Source organism: Filobasidium floriforme (assembly GCF_021052385.1).
Source record: "Filobasidium floriforme strain CBS 6241 chromosome Unknown HD553scaffold_24, whole genome shotgun sequence".
Lineage (NCBI taxonomy): Eukaryota > Fungi > Basidiomycota > Tremellomycetes > Filobasidiales > Filobasidiaceae > Filobasidium > Filobasidium floriforme.
The window spans coordinates 136,530-156,011 of NW_025763645.1; the positions used below are offsets into that span (position 1 = coordinate 136,530).

The 19,482-nt window shown below is 52.4% G+C and overlaps 5 protein-coding genes across 5 annotated transcripts; 1 reads left to right on the top strand and 4 right to left on the bottom strand.

Moving 5' to 3' along the window:
• Window positions 1-3,642: 3,642 nt before the first annotated feature.
• HD553DRAFT_345406 (uncharacterized protein) lies at window positions 3,643-4,770 on the bottom strand (the record flags this gene model as incomplete). The annotated part of the gene is made up of 4 exons (XM_046183091.1): window positions 3,643-3,948; window positions 4,103-4,423; window positions 4,491-4,603; window positions 4,674-4,770. 4 exons carry the CDS (start codon window positions 4,768-4,770, stop codon window positions 3,643-3,645), a joined length of 837 nt encoding a protein of 278 aa, XP_046033468.1.
• Window positions 4,771-5,885: 1,115 nt separating this feature from the next.
• HD553DRAFT_362837 (uncharacterized protein) lies at window positions 5,886-7,140 on the bottom strand (the record flags this gene model as incomplete). Its single annotated transcript, XM_046184010.1, has 2 exons — window positions 5,886-6,742; window positions 6,907-7,140. 2 exons carry the CDS (start codon window positions 7,138-7,140, stop codon window positions 6,035-6,037), a joined length of 942 nt encoding a protein of 313 aa, XP_046033469.1. The 3' UTR covers window positions 5,886-6,034.
• Window positions 7,141-7,157: 17 nt separating this feature from the next.
• Window positions 7,158-9,570, top strand: HD553DRAFT_318206 (uncharacterized protein). The gene is made up of 10 exons (XM_046180844.1): window positions 7,158-7,946; window positions 8,019-8,090; window positions 8,163-8,216; window positions 8,281-8,348; window positions 8,422-8,480; window positions 8,561-8,786; window positions 8,855-8,866; window positions 8,938-8,959; window positions 9,028-9,111; window positions 9,188-9,570. Exons 1-10 carry the CDS (start codon window positions 7,584-7,586, stop codon window positions 9,437-9,439), a joined length of 1,212 nt encoding a protein of 403 aa, XP_046033470.1. The 5' UTR covers window positions 7,158-7,583; the 3' UTR covers window positions 9,440-9,570.
• Window positions 9,571-10,576: 1,006 nt separating this feature from the next.
• HD553DRAFT_276988 (putative serine/threonine-protein kinase orb6) lies at window positions 10,577-12,991 on the bottom strand (the record flags this gene model as incomplete). The annotated part of the gene is made up of 10 exons (XM_046177978.1): window positions 10,577-10,601; window positions 10,665-10,901; window positions 10,963-11,086; window positions 11,158-11,245; window positions 11,322-11,631; window positions 11,701-11,802; window positions 11,879-12,018; window positions 12,104-12,187; window positions 12,283-12,364; window positions 12,453-12,991. The coding sequence occupies 10 exons, from the start codon at window positions 12,989-12,991 to the stop codon at window positions 10,577-10,579; spliced, it is 1,731 nt and encodes a 576-aa protein (XP_046033471.1).
• Window positions 12,992-13,455: 464 nt separating this feature from the next.
• On the bottom strand, window positions 13,456-16,393 carry HD553DRAFT_318210 (transcriptional regulator of RNA polII, SAGA, subunit-domain-containing protein). The gene is made up of 4 exons (XM_046180845.1): window positions 15,814-16,393; window positions 15,293-15,742; window positions 14,991-15,163; window positions 13,456-14,907 (listed from the first exon to the last, which is right to left on the bottom strand). The coding sequence occupies exons 1-4, from the start codon at window positions 16,187-16,189 to the stop codon at window positions 13,588-13,590; spliced, it is 2,319 nt and encodes a 772-aa protein (XP_046033472.1). The 5' UTR covers window positions 16,190-16,393; the 3' UTR covers window positions 13,456-13,587.
• Between the last annotated feature and the right edge of the window lie 3,089 nt (window positions 16,394-19,482).

Below are 19,482 nucleotides of genomic sequence, written 5' to 3' on the forward strand. Positions count from 1 at the left end.
GAAAGGATCAGCCTTGCAGCTGAAGTGCAGCAGGTGCTACTCGAGTTGCACGTGCGTGAGGCAATGATGATGATGATGACGCGGATGCAAAATAACAACATGCATCACACCACGAGAAGCTCGACGTTTCAACGTTGTTGTATTGATCCTGAGAATCGACCTTGCGTAGATATCTCCAACGACCAGCGACCAGCGAGACCCACGATGCGATCAACAAGAAGGATCCCATTCGCTTCGATCCGATAATAGAGTACTTTGACAATCCATCTTGTCTTGCACTGTGCATGTTGTGTGTGAGACACATCGTACAGTAGTCGTTTCATTTTCCCGTCACGTAAACGAGATACATTACAGCCAAATCACGCCCGAAGAAGGTATCCCGGTGAACTGTACTGTGCTACACTGCATTGTAGCGATAGGGCCGATCGGAAGAGAGCGCTCCTATTAAAGAAGCACAAGGTACAAAATGAGAACGATCTTTGACCTCCTCTGACCGTCCCAAAAAGAAACTCCCCGTTGCAAACACTGTGACCCTTGTATCATCATCATAGTATTGTATTCCTATTACTTTCTTCTCGAACGGACAACGCTTGAGCGGAAGATCCCATACAGTAAGAACTGCGGGGACAGGCATCGAAGGTATCCACTGTACCACTGTAAAGTATCAGTACTGTAAGGCTAATTTTGGGGCCGAGAAAGATAATGCAAGCTCAAGGACGAGGATAATGCTGATGACCTGTACATTCTTGCACGAGTATGTTGTACATTGTACATCGTACATTGTATATTGTACATTGTACGATATACGTCACGAGTCAGTGGATAATGTCTTCCGCCCACTGCAAGATCAAGTGAGCTTCATTCAAAGACATTATACAGAAGTACTGTTGCTCTGCAACCCGGGCCGGGGCGAGCTCTTATAATTCAATATACAGTAGAGCCGGACGGAGAATCATCATCGTCGTCTCCTTGCAGTCTATTTACGTTTATTCATATCATGCCTTTTTTGGCGATCCGAGCTCCTTTTGATCTCAATCTCAATCAAGTGTAGTATACAAGGCAAGACGGCAGACCTCCCAAAAAACGCCATTCTTGTTTTTTACTTTCTAGTTATTACTATATGATACCTATACAGTACAGTACAGTACAGTATGGTATGGTATATAGTATCGACAAGGTCGAAGCCCTTGAATCTCGAATGACCCTCATCCTATTCTATTCCGAAAGTAATGCTGTGGTACTTTTGTACATTAGTACATGATCAGACAGATGACCCCAGTGCCCCTATAACATAGTACACAACGTGTTTACTTTACTGGACTTTCCGTACTCTACCGAACGAGATTTACGCATTATTGCAGGTCTTAGTACACTCGCATCGAAATTCTCTCGGATCCATACTAATATACATCCAAAGATTGACCTTGCTCCAACTAGACTACTCTGAGATCACAGCCACCAAGAGCACATATAATATTCCCCCTTCAATCAAGCAATACCTACTCGTACAACTACCTTCCAGTGCTGGAAACCTCCAGGTATCTCCAGCTGAACACGAATCACATGAGACCTTTGAGCTGCTCGCCCAATGTCAGCAACAGGCCTCCATCGTCCCAGAGACTACGTATAGGACGGTCTACTGTAGACGGTGGCAAATTGATAAGCGAGAAGCCGGCAGAGTACTGTATGGTCAAGGGTCCAAGACGACAGAAAAGCAAGCCCTACAGTATACTGCCACCACGCCCGGATCTACTGTATGACTGATTCTCAAGGGGCTCAAAGTCTAGCGGAAGGTATTAGTCTGGATCTGTTTACAGGTAAGGTCGCGCCTGTTATAGCCATCCGCGGTACGACTATCACGTACATCCGAACGGGTGTTCCGCCAGCTGCTCCGGCGGAGCAGGTACTTATATGATACTATAGGTAATACCTAACTACTACGATCACTATTGTAATATGTAATTCATCTGTTATCACACTCATTTATCTACCTACTACCCTACGCAAGTCCCGGAGAACACACAGGTTGCTGGCAACCTAACAGAATAACAGATCATCTCCTTTTCCCCGACTTGCAACTATGGAAACCGAAGCCACCGAACGGGCAGAGGTTCCGGACAGGGTAGTGTACGACGTAGCTGGTAACCCTATCACGGTAGCCGGCTACAAGGAACCGGTGCGGGGCACGGGTGGTGCTCAAGATCGAGACAGTGCCGGCGGATTCCTATGGGTCCGTAATACCGGCGAAGGAGACGAGGTGTTCTCCTCCTTCTTGAGTGCCGACCGACCAGCTGTCAGCACCATCTCCCTCTCGAATGACGTCGGGAGGATGAACTCAACCTTGGAAAGGTTGATGGCAAAGGTGGATGGATTGGTTAACGTCAACGCAGTCCCCCCGCCTTCTCCTCCGGCGTTTTCTCGCCCCTCTGTCCCCGTACAGCCTTACACCAAGGCTATCCGAGTGAGCGATCCCGAGCCTTTCGACGGGTCGAAGAAGGAGGAGGTACAAGCATTCTTGGATGCTTGTAACCTACGCTTCATGGCGGAACCCCTCGCATATCACGATGACAAGTTGAAGATCGTGTTTGCGGGGAGTTACTTGCGGGACGCTGCGAGGGAATGGGCTCGCCCCTGGCTTTTCGGAACTGCCTGGACCACATGGGCGCAGTTCGAAGCCGGGTTGCTAGCTCGTTTCGGAGTTGCGGTAAGGAGAGCCGCAACGGAGAGAGAGTTCGCGGACTTTCGACAAGGGAACCTGTCGATCTCCGACTACATTACCAAATTCAACGCGTTGGCCAACCTCATCCCGGAATTGACCGACTTCTGCAAGAGGTTCCTCTTCCGAGCGCACTTGAACCAAGCGTGGAGGGATGCCATCGTCCCTATCCCCAATCAGGAGACGTGCTCCCTCTACGAGTTCCAAACGGAATGCGCAAAGTATGAGGAGAAGGTTGGGCACACCCAAACACAACATCGCAACACCACGTCGCGAAACAACAATTACACCCCTCGATACACTGCCCCTGCGGTAGTGCCAGTCGCCGCCCCCGTACAAGCCCCCGTGGCACCTTCTTCGGGAGCCGTTCCCATGGAGGTAGATGCAGCCAAGTACAGGGACGTCACTTGTTATAACTGTTTCCAGAAGGGACACGTTATTCGGGAGTGCACCAACCCTGCGTTGGTACCCAAACCGCAGTGGTACGTGGACCGGATGAAGAAGCAACGAGATCTTCGTGTTGCGGCTGCCTACTCCGCCCACACTGCTCCGACAGACGAGCAGTTCGACAAGGACAGTGCCGCCAACGAGGGAGCAGGGTATCGAGTTTGGTCTACGTAAGGGTTTTTGTGCGCGACGATCATGTATTTACCAAGGGCAGGTCCCTTGATGTTTTATTTTTTATTCACCATTCACTGCTACTACCGAGCAAAACCTTGCACCCACACGTACAACACGACTACAAGCAATAACGTTTTGCAAATACTCCAAGATATTGTCAGCGAGAGAGAGAAACGACAATAGGTAAAGACAACTCCGGCGGAACAAGAAAAGAGGAATTCCGCAAGGCATAAAAATTTGATATCCCGAGTACTACGTACTCGGCTATGAGGATCGACGTTACAAAAAGAAAAAGCCACTAGCCATTACTCCTCATCCGAACCCGAACCCGATCCCGAAGAAGAAGAACCCGAGGACGAAGTCATCTCGGTGTCTTCGTCGTCCGAACGGTCGTCCTCGAGCTCGAGGTCCTCCATGTCCTCCCCCTCGATGACGGTCGGCGCGGGCGATCCGGGAGTAACGACGTCGGAGCCGGCGATTTGGACGTCGACGTTGACGTCGGTAGCGACCGATCCGGCGGGAACGGCGTTCGGGGCGTGCTGGGCGGCCAGTCGGGCGGTGAGCTGGTGCTCCACATGGTAGACGGCGGGAGCGGGGACGTGAGGGAAAAGCTGCAATATGAAGAAGACAAGGACACGAACGAAATATTAGCTCCCTCGGAGAAGAGTACGGAGAAGGTTATCGGAAGAGGAAAAAGAGAAGAAGAAGGAAAGTACTCGCCATCCTATCCGACAATCGCTCCAACTCTTGGGCAACCATGCCCACACTCCTTCGCGAGACCGCAGGGTCCTGGATGTACCGCAGTCCGGCGCGGACCCGGTGTCGAACTCCGAGGTCGTGTCGGAAAGCCGTGACGACGTTGGGGTTCATGGGGGTGCAGGACCGAGCTGCGATAGTCCTGCAAAGGTAGCAGGAGGTGGCGCGGGAGGTCTCTCCCGGAGTGGCGAGGACGTGCCTGCACAACCAAGTTTGGCTGACACGGATGCAGTCGACCCATTCGCCGTCGACTCGGGCGCGGTGGTCCCCGGTAGTCGCCAATTCGAAGCAGGGCTGGCAGGCGAACTTCCAACCCCCCTGGTACTGAGCCTGGAGGAGAGAGATACGGACGTGTCAAAAAGGAACTCCGGCGGAGCTACGAAGCGGAATGACTCACGACCAACGCGTTGACCGCAGTAACTTGGTTACGCCTAAAGGCGTTGTCCAGCTCCTCCTGGTCCACGTCGACGATCTTGGGCTTGACCTTTTCGGCCTGAAGGAGGGTCGACTCTATCACAAACGTACGGAGATATCAAGACATAGGATCGACTCCGACATAACGAAAAACAACACAACTCACTAGTCGCGACGGGCATCTTCTTGAGGTATCGCCACCCCTTGAGCTGTTGCTGCTCAAAGGGCTCGGCCTTCTTCGAGGGAGAACCTTGGGCGGACATGTTGAGCGATAGAGAGAGTAAGAGTGTACGGAGAAGGTAAAAGTTACGGACGAGTGAAGAAACGAGTTCGAATTGGAGTTAGCAAACACGCAAGGGGGGAATCGAAGCACCACTCTCTACTCAGCTGCTATATACCCCCTCATTCGAGTAGTCACCACGAACAGGAGAACAATAGAGAACATGGTCGACAGGCCTCCCGACAATAGGAGGATGGGTGTTACTTAGCAACATCGACAAACTTGGTTATCGACGAAGAAGATATTCAAAGGACCCCTTGATGACGTCTTTGTTTACTCTTTCGGAACAAAAGAATACGCGTCGCCCCGGAGACCCTCGACGCGTGAGAAACATACACTCGGTTAGAGAACAATCGCAACAATACTTGGAACAACGCTACGTCATGGAGAGTTACCTCGAAGCGGTACACAATGGCGAGTTAGGGAACATGAACAAGGGCTAGCCAGGCGATTACTCGAAGGAACAGGGCGGATCGACCGTACGGAAGCATTAGGGCTGGCGAGCTACGCTGAAACACTACTCGGAACAAGCGAAAGAAGGATGCCTACGCAATCGTTTTAAGATGAAACGGATTGACGGTACGGGCACACAAAGGTGCTGGCGAGCGACGCTCGAAACGTAGCGAACAAAAGAACACTAGTCGACGCCAGGTGGTTACCTATCGGAACGAGGTGAACCATACGTACGGTGAAACACGACACGAGACGATCTGGAATCTCGTCCTAACGGGGGGATCCTGTTATAGCCATCCGCGGTACGACTATCACGTACATCCGAACGGGTGTTCCGCCAGCTGCTCCGGCGGAGCAGGTACTTATATGATACTATAGGTAATACCTAACTACTACGATCACTATTGTAATATGTAATTCATCTGTTATCACACTCATTTATCTACCTACTACCCTACGCAAGTCCCGGAGAACACACAGGTTGCTGGCAACCTAACAGCGCCTTGATGGAACACGCGCCCTAACAAATCACTAACGAACGTGTTCCATCTAGGCGTGAACCTCATCGTATCGGGCTCTGTAAAGCGAGCAAGACGATATCGTTCTGAGCATGGCAACATTGAAGAGACATTTTCCAGCTGATCGCCCCCAGATCGGTCGTTCCAGCACGATCCCTCAGTGGATTTGATAGCTAGCTGCCATACCTTCTCCGAACTTTGATCGCACAAGCACACATGTACTAGTAGATGTTTGACAGTTCTCGATCCCCGTTCCTCTACACTGGAAAACTCAGTTCATTCTCCCACGCGCAAGCCGGAGGGATATGGATGCGTGTTATTCTCCCTGACGATGTTGGGCGCGGCCGAGTAAAACTTGAAGCCTACCAGCGTCAAGAACGAAAGTCGGAAGCTTGACGCGGTCACTGGTACCAAGGCTACTAGCTTCACTCGAGGTCTCAACAAGCTACGTACTGATACTGTAAGCATGACGAAGGATTTCCGGATAGCCTCGATCCCGGCAGATGTTGAGCGCCTCTGCGCTTGGCGACCCAAGCAATGCTTGATAAAAACATCGCTCGAAACCTTGTCGCGGACTGCACCGTGATAATCCAGCGTTTGAGAGTCACTAAAAAATCGCCATCGGATACGTTCCTGAACTCGATTATTTAGGGTAACGGTACAGTCGTCACCTAGCGCCATCCTCACAGCGAAACATTTCGCGCTTTGAGCAAAGGCTTCGAGCTTGATTGTATGATAGGAACGACGGTCCGAGACGCGCATCTGTAAGGGGATGCACCGGACTGCAACTAGAACCCGAATCGCTAGACCGTCCCGCTTTCGAATTGGGGTCGTTTCTTGCTGACCCCGGAAAAAAATCCGACTTCCGTCGTTGTCGTCAAACCCAAACATTCGAGTCGGACCGACAAGCAGCTCAGGTGCACCATACGGCTCTGGAAATCGCACCAATCCCGCTAGTTGCAGCTTGTCCACGTCGAACGTGACCTATCGCCTTGTCGGGTCTTTATCTGACAGGGCTGGGCACAGGTGATCGGAGAAATTGCGAGGGTGGATCGTTTCGAGAGCATCGCGGCCTGAAACAGGGAAAAGTCCCGTGTCGATCCAAGCATAACGTGGGGCGGTCGGGGGGCGCGGGGCTTTTTCCTCACGGAAGCCTTTTCATCAGCCGTCCCAGAGGAAAAGCCGGGTGACCAACCGCGGTGATCCACTTGGGACCTGCGGCGAACGCCACGATTTGGCGGCGGCGCGGCGGTGGGGGAGGAAGTGGCTTCTTTCGATCCCGTCCCTGATCCTCCCTCCCTTCTTTCCCTCTGTGTGTGGGTGGGTGGGTCATCAGACCGGCTCAGGAGCTCTATTCCTCCGCGATCCGGATCCAGTGCCATGCTGTGGGAAACGTAGACCGGGACGGATGGAATTCCGGATCCTCTTCCATCCCCCACCCCCCTTGCAACGGGTCTATCCTTCTCTCTGCAATCCATTTCCAGTCGCCCAGTCGCGCACTCGCCGGCACGATTGAACCCTTTCTCCTTGGAAGGGCGCATGTCGTGCTCTTCGGGTGGTGGTGGTGGTTGAAGCAGCGGGTCGATAGGAAGTCGAGCACCTCGTAGCACGTATACATGAGGAGGATATCATGGCATGCAAGCGACCCGATATTCAGATACCCTCACTCTGCTCGGTAGTCGATCATACACGCAAGATTCCAACGCGCCATCTATAGACGAAGACACCGGAAATCTCTGGGACAAACAAGGTCGTTCCTCTCTGGCGCGACTTGAAGGACAAATTCTCCGATCAAGGTTTATTGGTGATCACGATCCCGACGAGGATGGTGCTGGATCGTCGGGATCCGTACGATCCTTATCACCTCAGAGAGCCGGCACCCTGGGTCTACAAGTCCGCCGATGTCAAGGCCTACTTCGGTCTCGAACTCGCTGGGATAATCAGCTTGCCGATCCTCATCCTGACCATCTATTTCACCAAATCGATACAGAGGGATAAATCGCTCTACAACTTTTTCGTCGTCCTCGTGGTCGCCGGCATCGTCCACTGTATCACCTGGTTTACGCACGGATTCGTCGACGTAGAGAACCCAGATCCGCCAGGCTTCAAGCTTTGCCTATTCCAGGCCGCCCTGGTGACGGGGAATTCGACAGCTCAGGCCTTTAGCGCTTTGGGCTTGGTCATCAAGGTGACTATACCATCGATGGGAGTCTTTATACGTCGAATCCTGTCTGACGTTGGGCATGTTTGTCTGTTCAAGGTATGGGTCACAGCCGCGAGCCTGGACACCCAGAAGCTCGCCTTTCTCGATAACGCTTGGATCGGCTGGACTGTAAGTGTCTACCTGGCGCTTCCGTCTAACATCGACCTGCCACGCTGACCTTTTCCGGCGACGCTGTGATAGCTATTCCTCTCCCCATGGCTCTCTTGGATAGGTTACATAGCCATGACACTGGTGGTCAGTCGTTCGATGCGCAGCCTCTTAGGAGTAGCTGCTCAATCTGTCATGATTGCTGTTACAGCTTGGTCTGCGGGACCCATCCGTCATCAAGCCTACCGTATTGTACTGCTATGCAACGGATGACATCGCGTAAGTGACATGCTCACCTATCTAATTCGTGCCGGCCCGACTTGAGATTGACGATCGAATCATGGTCTCGCAGAGTCGACAGCCATCATTATACGTCAGCTGCTGGTGCAGCCATCATCATCCTCCTAGAAAGTCAGTGAGATCAAACGAGCTCCCCAACCAAGTCATTCGCGCAAGCGCTCAAATTTCCTGCCTTGACAACGTCGCTACAGTCCATCTGGCCTGGATCGTTTTCAGACACTATACAGAGATCCGAAGGAGCGCCGCAGAGACTCGCGAAATGTCATATCGGAATGCGATGAGCATCCCTAGCTACGACACTGGTCCGGGCGATATCACGCCGGAAGACGGCATCGACCGTATCAACGCTCAGAACAGGTTGAAAAAGATCAACCTGCCGTTGACCTTGCGGATATTGTGGTTCGGGATGTACACTTTGTGAGTACGATCCGCTTCGAGAACCGCACATATGCAGGAAGCTGATCGCTGTTATGCTCGTTCGTCAGACTTCTGGCAGCGTGAGTCGGCGACATGGAACGCAGACAGCGATTTCAGCGCTAAAATAATCTACAATCGCTCCACTTGACAGAGTGTCAATCTACATCCTTGTGGTCAGTTCAGTCGCGCCTGTTGCAGGCTACCAAATCATAACCATCGGTTTCTTGGTTTCAACGAACAGGATAAGTCTGCGGCCAATTCCTCGTTACCTGATCTAGTCAACGCATCTCTCGCGCCAGCTGTCCTTATCTGCTTTGGATCTCAGGTAAGTCTCGGTCGCGATGTCTGTAAAGATACATAAAGGCGGTCAGTGTCTCACAAGCATACCAAACCTATCGCAGGAGGATGTTTTGCTCGCTTGGAAATCCGCTTTGTGCTGGCCAGCACGCAAGATTCAGAGCATGAAGAGGGGCAAGCAAAGGAAGCTCGACGTACAATGCCAGCAAACGCTGGATGTTCGGGAACCGATAGACGCAAAAGAGATGCTAGAATCTCCAGGTTTACAATCACCGAAACCGGATCTCGAGACCATGGACATGTTCGAAGCTCTGGCCTGGCTCGACTCGGACGGGCGCAGCGATCACTCGCCATGAGGGTATCAAGATCATGTACATGTCGCTCGGCTATAATTGTATCGATTAGAACCGTTGTATAGAGTATAAGAGTGACAATCACACTAGGTTGTACAGATATAAATGTATTCGACGGGAACTTTCAGTCCGTTCCAAAGACGCATCTTTGACCCGGACATGTGTCAAGCGGGAAGCTCACTCTCACCAGCAGGACCAAACCCTGTCTCTGCCTACAGACTTGGCTCTCACTCATGGGGCTGTGTGCACTGAGCTCAGATAGTTTGCTGGCCTCCCCTAACCAACCCGTGCTTGAGAGACAAGCTTCCACCTACCTGCCCCGTCCGCTGCCTCGGCGCATTACAAACACGTGGGCTTCGCAGCAGGCCAAATTGCCCACTATTCATTCGATCCTTCTGACTGACTCTTCCATCCTCGTAAATTCCTTTCTATCTTCATGGTCGTGGTCTCTGTTCAAATTAGTTTGTGTCCAACTTCATTCTGGTCACTTCTTCTCAGTTTCGTGAACTCTGGTTGATTTGGCGCCTCGCAATTTCAACTCTTCCCAGCGCTTGCGTCTCTGCTTCCAGGATTGAACATCACTGAAGCAGAAGTGTCGGAATTGACTGCCAGACCCAGTGACGTCGACCATGATCACGATGACAAACTTTGTTGTCCGGTCCTTCTTCCCTGGGGCAACTGTATGATCATCAAGGACGATGCTGGCGGTTTGGTTATCAGAGTACCTGGCAAATACAATGGCAGCAACCACACCTTTGACGTCTGTTCAACCAGCCATGCAATTGGGTATCCTAGAATGAGAAGGTACAGGTACGTCTGCACGCTCAAACGGACTCGAACGGAACGCGCGGCCTAGCAATACACGATCGAGCTCATACCCCATGGTCTCAAGTAGTACGATCCGAAACAGTGAACACAGAACCCAGCGAGACCGAGTCGCGATAACATCAGACGAGAGCCATAATCTCAGTCGATCAGCCTACGAGCGACTCGCACCACGTCCTTTAGAAGGCAAAATGAAATTCGTTTCGATAGAGAGGAAAAGCGTGGATCGGGGATACATTGGGAAAAAAGGCTATCATCATTCGTCAAGACGTCGTCGCATCATGCGGAATCCGGTTTCGTGAGCCACACACTCGCTCAAAGCATCTCGTATCGGCGGAAGCTGATCAAGGAGGACTCGACTCAGTATTAGGCTGTGAAGGGCAAAAGCTTCTTTGACACTCACGTATAACCCAAAAAGGCCAGGTCTTTGGCAGCACCGTTCCCGGGCTCTCTGGGAGCCGGGAGGTCGGGCACCTGGTCCAAGTCTTCGGTAGGGAAGTAGGACGTATCGGTCATCGACCTGAGATGAGGTACGAAGGGGGCGTCGATGTTCCGGATGGTGTTCCAGTCGACACCGTAAAAGAAGGGGTGAGCCTTGATCTGGTCGATGTTCAGACGAGTGTCCGCGTGGCTCAAAAGTCTGTCCGGTGGCGATATTAGCCCACGATTTCCTTCCGATTGACGCACCGGGCACGACTTACCCCCGAATCATACCCTCTGCCTCACGGCTGAGGTGAACGTCATTAGGGATCTGCAGGTAATCTTCCCACTTGATGATCTTCTGGTAGGTCTGATGAGGACTCTCCGAGCAGAACGGCGGGTAGCCTGTAGGACGATATCATGATCAGCCAGGCTGACTTTGACGACCATGGATATTTTTACCAATCACGACTTACCGACGAGACACTCGTACATGATCGCTCCCAGGGACCACCAATCACACTCCTTTCCGTAACCTTTCTGCAAAAAGATCTCGGGGGAGATCTAAAGACATCAAGAGCGAACGCAATGAGCGACTGAGAACGATGGGGAGAGTATACGAGAATCGCCGCCGACTCACATAATCGGGAGTCCCTACGGTTGAATAGGCCAACTTTCTCCTGTTGGCCTTCCACGTAGCGATATCCCCCTTGGAAGTCATCTGCAGATTGATGGCATTGACCATGACGCTGTTCCTCGCGCCCGCACCCGACGACCTGCCCTGGCCGGCATCGAGGTTGGGCGAATTGTTCTCGGAGCCGTTCCCGCCCCCAAGCAACTTTTGGTAGTAGGAAGAGTCGTGCTGCTTGTGGAACCCGGTGGAGAGACCAAAGTCGGAGAGCTTGACGTGACCTTGTCCGTCGATCAGGATGTTGTCGGGTTTGATATCACTGCGCGGGTGACGAGTTCGTCAAATCAGCCCGATCGCTCGAGAATGGCCGCCTTGTACAATCACGCACCGATGGATAAAGCCCAGCTTGTGAACGGCCTCGATCGCCAGGATACACTCGGCCATGTAAAACTTGGTAACGTCTTCCGAAAACGTGTCGTACTTGATCAACCTACAAGACTTCCACCCGGTCAGTGAATCAGACCATTGCGAGTTCCCAGCGACGACGACAAGATGAAATGACTCACATCGTCATCAGATCACCTCCGGGCAAGAACTCCATGACCAAGTACAGATAATCAGAGTCCTGGAACGAGTAGTAGAGTTGTACGACCCAGGGCGAGTTGGACTCGGCGAGGACATCTCGTTCGGCTCTGACGTGGGCGAGCTATAATGCGATGAGGCGAAATCCATCGTGATCAGACCCCAGTTTGTGCGTGCCACCAAACTCCCAGTCTCGACCAAGGCCTCACCTGATCCTTCTTGAACATTTCGTTCTTCATCAACGTCTTCATAGCGTAGATCTTGCCGGTATCGGTCTTTTGACACAACCGGACCTGCCAAGCAAAGCAAAGCGATCGAAATAATATAACATGATCAGCTAACGGTCGAGTGAGCGGGAGTCTCAATAGGAGGACCACCGCGAACTCACCTCCCCGAAAGCTCCTTTTCCGATGACCTTGACCGTCTTGAAATCGCCCAGCCCGATCTTGGTCCGACGCAATCGGAGGTAACTACCACCAAACCCCATCAGACGATCCACATCAGAATCTCGAGATGAAAAATGAAAATGAAAAGAGTCATTCTATTTTAACAACTCACTTGGTCTCCCTCCTTCCCAGCCCTTGGAGCTGTTTCGCCTTTTGCCAATCCTCCATCCCCCTCCCTCCTTCGCTCATCAGATTCTTCTCCAAAGCGACCCGTCTTTCCTTTCGCTGTACGACACCCTCGACGGCTTGTTTGTAATACAATTCCATACGCATCTTCGTAGCCGTGGATTTCTGGGTAACATGCGTGGGGTACTGTGAAGGGTTTCTTTGGAAGTAGACGTAATCCGGTCCTTTATTGTTGTTGGGTGTCGGGGTGGACGAGGAAGAGGAAGAAGACATCTCCCTAGAACCGGAGTCGGAGAGGGACATCCCAGCGAGTTGTTCCGCCGCAGCTCTCCCAGGACTAGGAGGAGGTGGAGCCTGTCCTTTCGCTCCCATATACCCTCCCGCTTGATTCCCCCCCGTTCCGATGGGGGTCGACACACCACTAGGCATACCCGGGTTGATCATGCTCCCCGGCTGCAGAGCTGCAGCGTGGGTAGACGAGAGGTTGAGCCCAGGGACAGGGGGTGCGGGGGAAGTATTGTTCATGTTCCGGTTCATGCCGTTGAAACCGTTGGCGTTGAGGGACGAGGCCGAGTGTTCAGACGACGGTTCTGGGTTGGATTGGTAGGCCATGATGGTTGGTGAGTGTCGTTGGTGGTCGTATGGATCAAACTAGGTAAAGAGGAGTTCAGGACGATATCGATTCGATGTATATATGTTACGTTGATCGTATTTGAGAGGAAGTGATGATGATCGTGTGCTGTCGTGTCACGAGCGGCAAGTAGAGGTCGTGCTGTCGTGATGTTTGCTGGCAGGACGTCGGTCGATCTCGGACAAGTCAAGTTCTGGTCCAGCAGTGTACGTTGAGGCTGAGAGATACAAGTTTGTCGTCTTGATGATTCAATAGACAGTAGTCTCGACATGTAAAGAGTAGTAGGTGAACAAGAAGGTACAAGCTTTGGACGACGACCCTTGGAGCTCTTTGTCCCTCGCGTTTCACACACAAACACGTCACACTTGCACATTTTGCACATTCGCACATCGAACATGTACATGTAAATCTACCACCGACAAACACGTCTACAACACGCTTACAACCACCATGCACCATATGACATGGTTTACTTCAACTGCCCATCCTCTCATCCCAAGATATCCTTGAAGATCGAAGCCGGATCCACGTACGGCCAATAATTAGGTCCGTGCAGCGGTAACGGTAACGCTGGCAAGCCGGTAGCCGTAGACCCAGGTGCCAGGCCTGCTGAGGGTCCGGGTCCGGTCCCGGTGGCGTCATCCTGTGGTACAGCAGAGGCATGTCCCATTGGTGCCTGTCCTGGACCTCCTCCTTGACCTCCTGGCATCCCCATCCCACCAGCCTGCATCTGCATCGGAATCCCCATCGAAGGAGGCATCCCCCCGACCCCTCCCATCGGTACCGGTACAGGTCGCCCATCTACGACCTTGTATAACTTCCTCGCTTCCAACTCGCGAAGTATCATCTCCTTCCTGTTCGACCCCGTTGCGTACCCCTCATAGTCCTTGGAGTTCGAGTTGAAGAGGGACCCGGTCCCGCTAGCTGTCAAAGGATTCGTTCCGGAAATACCTCCTAGATGAAGACCTAGCGTTCGACTGGGACGTAAGATGATCCCCCCAGGCCCAGGTTGGGCGTGGGGGCGGAGTTGGATCCTCTCCAAGTCGGATGGTAGAGGACGGTCGGGAGCGCCAGGTCGAGCGGTTGATTCTGTACCTGGACCTCCACCGTTCGGCATGGCGGACGAGCCGTTCGGGAGTCCATTAGGTGCCGCCTGGTTGGGTACCGGAGTGGAAGGTACGGACGGCCCAGGGGTGTCCCGACCTTGACCTTGACCTTGACCATCAGTCTTGGACTTGTCAGCTTCAACGGCAGACATGGCCGCCGCCGTAGACCTCGGTCCCGGCCCGGCCTGAGCGTTCCGTATGACCCCACCCGACAAGGCCGACTGTAAATTCGCAGCGACCATCTGCCCTTGAAACAACATCTCCAACGACCGATCCGTCTCTTGCTTCTCCTCCGCCCAAGCCTTCCAAGACGCATTCATCCGCTCGGATTCTTCCTCCAGCTGTTCTTCCCTGAGTGCGATCCCGTTCTGCAACTGCCAGACCGCGCTACCGAGGTGAGGATGGATCTGAGGGGCCAGGGTGAAGAGCGAATGAAAGTCTTGGAGTTCGAGGTGGATGGGGTCCGGGTGGGACAGCTCGTACGTGGGATCTTGCTTTAGGATGTTGATTCCGGCAGCACGTGGCGAAGAGGGATGGGGAGGTGGGAGCGAGAGTGTGGGTGCGCTGGGTTTCATGCCGATGTCGGTCGGGCCGTCCACGTCCATTGCATTATTGTCATCTTCCGACGTCGTGTTGTGGTCATCGGCTTTGCCCTTTTGCACCTTGACCTCGAGGGCGGCACAGAACAAGCTGTCCAGATGCGTCTACAAAGGCAAGGCAAGAGATAGCCATTAGTATCCAACACATTTGGAATGACACTGTCTCATCGTGCCCTCGATCGACTCACATCCAACGCAGCGCCCAGCAGATCGTCCATTCCCTCGGCGACTCCCTCGGTCATCCCGTTCAACTTGGCCAAGTCGACAATCCGGTCCCGTAGTTGTCTCTGACTGGGCACGTACCCTGTCGACTGAGCTAACGGGTGGAGGGACGACAAGACGTTCGGCCGGAGCGGCTTGCCTGAGCGGGTCGGGCGTGCCGGGTCGACGCGACGATGATCATCATAGGTAATAGTAGTAGGTGAAGGGGGACGATGCGTTCGTAAACCTGCTCGCGCGACGGTCGACGACAAGACCGACGAAGACCTACTGTTCTGCCTCAACCTCCCTCTTCCCTGATACCCTCTCTGCATCTCCCCAGGGATCTTGGACTTGTGGTCGTTCTCTTGTACACCTCCCGATCCTCCTCCGTTCGACCCTCCAGACCCGCCTAGTCGCTTCAACCTGTCCCGCTCGGCCCGGTTCAGACCTCCAAGCCATTCTCGGACGCGAGTACGTTTGGGCAAGAGGTCGGGCACTTGGGAGATGTCGAGCTCGAGGTCGGCTTTGCGGGGTCGTTTGTTCTTGGATGGGGTCGAGGAGGTGTCTTCCGGGTCGATATCACCGGCAGGTCGGGTTTTCTTGGGTGTAGTAGTAGGATCATTGCTGATGTCAGGCTGTTGGGCGTTTGGGGTGATGGGGAGGGTAGGGGTAGTCGCGATAGGTTGAGTAGAAACCGAGTTGTGCAGGATCGCCGTGAGGAGGTGGTTATGCAGTGTCACTGTCATGAGGGTTATCCGTCAGCAGATGATGGTATAATACCTGACATCGCAGCATTGGCTTAGAACTCACCTTGATACTGCGTCTCCAACACCTCGGCGATCAACTCTACAAACTCTTCCCTTCTGAGTTTACCCCTGACGAACTGCCCCAAATGCTGCCAATACACCCTGGCCTGCTCGCTCTCTCCCGACTCGTTCGACCCCAGAGCTTCAAAGAGTTTCTTCTTCAAGTGTATCGTATCGATCCGGTGAAACTTTTCCGGCGGTTGTACCTTGTTGGGAAGGTTGACGTATTGAGCAGCCTCGTTTATCAGGTTCGGGGTGTTGGCTTCGGTAGCCATGGGCGAGTCGAGGGGGGTGTCCAGTCCCGGTGTCGACAGGTCCACATGATGAGAGTGTCCGTTCATCAGAGGTTTCGGAAGGGCCGGGATGGCGACCTGAGCCATGTCGCTGTGACTAGATCGGGGCAGTTCCAACGTGGATGTCTATAGACGAGTGTGATCCACCTGAAAGGAGCGATCCCCCCGCGATGCAGCGCGATTGCAGCAATCTGCCTGCCGTCCCCTACAGACCGTCGATTCCGGGGGTCCTAGAAATGATCACGATTCGCTTAGCTGCTAATTTCTAGGCTCTTGAACCGTACATCTATGGAGTGACAGGATAGATGCCTAGATGACAACTGACTAACAGCTAACAGTCGATGTTGACAACAACCTCTCGGTGATCCACTCGACATATGGTTTACGAAGAGTCTCACCTCAAGCGTTGAGCATATTCGAATCGGGCGTCGTTCCCGTTTCAGGTTTCGTTACCAACATCATCGCGAGATCTTATCGCCACGCAATGGAAGATATCATTGCCGCTCAAACCCGAGAGCCTGATGAGAGAGCTCAGATATACGAGTAGTATGTTTCTGGACGGCGCGCCATGTCAAGTCCCCCCTGTCAGATTCGGCGGACCTGAGCCTTCATTCGCAGAATTGATGAATATGTGATTCAAGACCGTGTCTTTTGAAGACGGCTGAAGTCGACGCAACACGATAATCTGGATGAGATTTTGATCCTCCTATACCGTTCCGGAGCATCTCGACCTCATGTCTCGTCCGGAACTATCGAGCGGGGCATCTCGGACACGAGGACCAGGCAGCGGAATCGCTCTGCCAAGATCCCTTGATAACAAAGATGTGACCAGTCGTAGGGTATTGTATCTACCAAGAATCAACAACGAATGATCACCGTATCGGATGGAGACATATGAGATGTGCGTGATATACATCTTCACTTCGCTAGTCTCCATGTGAGAGCCGATGCCCCTCCTCTTAGACAATGTTGACGGTCGACCAGCAAGGATGACGATCGCATGGAGAGACAGCCGAGAATTGGAATCGAATGATTTGAAGAAATATATCAAGAAGGTGTCAGGCAAAGTTGTTGCCGATAATCTCAAGACAAATGCGCTCGGAGGTCAGTGACTGGTTTAGATCGAGACGATATGCCTTTTTCTGTAAACAAGAAAGGATGCTCAATAGAAGCATTGGTAACTAAAGATCCTCACAAGAGTAATAATAAAAGGCTGTACATCATTGTCAGCATAGCTGGGAGGCTCATACATGTAGTGTATACCCCAAAACTCAGTGCATTGGTCGACGCCGATACCAAAGCGGCCCGCACAAAAGTCAGTGCAGATTTAAGGCGACTTTCAATGGTCGAAAGCTGAGCTTGCCAGCTAGGTTCGCGTTCCCGAATCCAATATGATATCTGCGATCAGGTCCAGAGTCGGCAAGGCTGCAATCGATCAGTTAGACCTCCTCTTCTGTCAATTCTCACTGCGGGATCGGGGGGTCTTGTCCCGCGCGCCATCCGCCACCGTTATCCAATCGCCACTGTAAGCAAGTCGACTACTGTTTGACCCTTACAATTTACAAGGACCTTTCGCGAAGAACCTCCCAATCCCATCAGATATCTTCTCGCCCAACCACCCCAAGGAACAACTTCGAAAATGTTACATCATTCCGATGGGCACAAAGCTAGGCACAGAGGCGGAAGGCTTTGCACGAAAAGGAAGAGCCAAAAAAGAGATTCGACGAAGAAAGACAGGGGAGACGACGGTCGGAAAGGCAAGGATGCAAGGCAGCAAGGCAGCGCCAGCGAAGCTTGCTGCTCGGTAACCCGGCGATGGTCTCGCAGTACAACAGGACCGTGATAAAACAAGCGTGGATGAGCGGGATCTCGATGACCTTCTGTCAGGGCCTGATGAGGTAGTGTTTGATTTGTGATGGTGTTCTCTGTCTGTTCGCTGTCTGAATCGGCGTATTGATACTCACTTGAGTGAGCCCATGTTGATTTTCCGATTGAGAGAAAAGAAGATCTCCTTCACTTTCACACCGGTTCACATCGGAAGGCGGGAGGTTTCTAGCCTGTCTTCCATGCACAAACCCATGGAACGCTGCAATGTGAGCCCTCCCAAACATTCGAATTCTACCAACCTTGTCTCACGAGTACTTCCCCAACCTACACATCCCATCTCCATTGTCTCCCTTCACGATATTCCGATCAAAACCAAACTCGAATATCCCGCCTCGCCCGACTCTGTATCATCAATCGCGATCAATCGACAACCAAGAAAGGTTTTCTCCTCCCCAAAAAGCGCTGTAACGCAAAGAACGTCCTCCTTACCGTAACCTTTCCGACAAGCGGATGATTCCTCCTAAAGCTCTTTCAAAGATGAGGACTCCCAAAACATATCCTACAACATCCTACAGTAGTCGTCCGACTCGCTCTCCTGATCTCTGATCTTCCATTCTGTCGTCTGACGAAATACATCAACAAACCGATGTACGAACTTGTCCGGCGGGCCGGCGACTTTCGCCTCGTCATCATCAGACTCGATATTATTATACTGTATTTACTATCATGTCGAGTTACAGGCACCGATCTGAACATGGATCCCGATCGGTGTAGTGGCATCGAACAGATAATCCCCGCGCGAAGAACTTGTAGATATCTCACCTCTCTCACCCCTGGTCGGGAGTCGGATATGAGGTTAAACTAAAAACCTTGGAGGTGTTTTGAGACGAGAAGTCCGCTCGGCGCACTGCATTCTACTTACATAGCGATGAGCGATGCGATAGGGGTATCAAGAACGGATCTCGTCTGCCAATATGCTAGTTTAGCCTGTGGTCTATACTGTAGTACGAAGTACTGCCCTTATGAGATTCTGATGATCATTAATAGAGCGAGTTCGAGTTGAATGTTGCTGGAAGGCTGTGAATTGAGGAAGCGCCGGTGCTTGAAGCGGTGGTCGACTGTATGGGAAGTACGGGCCAATTGCATGCTTGAAAGAGATCACACGCCGGTTTGATCTGTAACTTCTTTCTCTGCTTGACAAAGGTGCAGTAGTGGCTATAGGCTTGACGCACGGCCTCTTTTCCCGCTTCTACTGTAGGTCTTGAACCACCCAGGCTTGATCACTCGTGGATCAGGGAGGGGAAAGCTGCGTACTCCGTTCAAGATGAATGTACCGGTATCTCTCCTTCGATAGATCCGCACCCTGTACTTTGAGACCTTGAGATCAACCCCATTGGCTTTGACTTTTACTAGTCCAAAGGACGATTTCCGGCCTCCTTTGCCCCTTCGCAACAATTACAATCGATGAAGCAAGCACCCGGGCCGCGATCCCGTATTTTGACTTCCAACATCCAGACCCTCTGGTCTTTGCATACAGACAAGGAGAACAACAA

What these genes read in the sequence shown, in the direction of transcription:
- HD553DRAFT_318206 (XM_046180844.1), top strand. Translation starts at nt 7,584, where the DNA reads ATGGTGCTGGATCGTCGGGATCCGTACGATCCTTATCACCTCAGAGAG. An exon ending in ACATAGCCATGACACTGGTG is followed by an intron (nt 8,217 to 8,280) that starts GTCAGTCGTTCG and finishes TTGCTGTTACAG; the next exon opens with CTTGGTCTGCGGGACCCATC. An exon ending in CATCATCATCCTCCTAGAAA is followed by an intron (nt 8,481 to 8,560) that starts GTCAGTGAGATC and finishes ACGTCGCTACAG; the next exon opens with TCCATCTGGCCTGGATCGTT.
- HD553DRAFT_318210 (XM_046180845.1), bottom strand. Translation starts at nt 16,189, where the DNA reads ATGGCTCAGGTCGCCATCCCGGCCCTTCCGAAACCTCTGATGAACGGA. An exon ending in GTTGGAGACGCAGTATCAAG is followed by an intron (nt 15,743 to 15,813) that starts GTGAGTTCTAAG and finishes CCCTCATGACAG; the next exon opens with TGACACTGCATAACCACCTC. An exon ending in AGGGAGGTTGAGGCAGAACA is followed by an intron (nt 15,164 to 15,292) that starts GTAGGTCTTCGT and finishes CGACCCGCTCAG; the next exon opens with GCAAGCCGCTCCGGCCGAAC.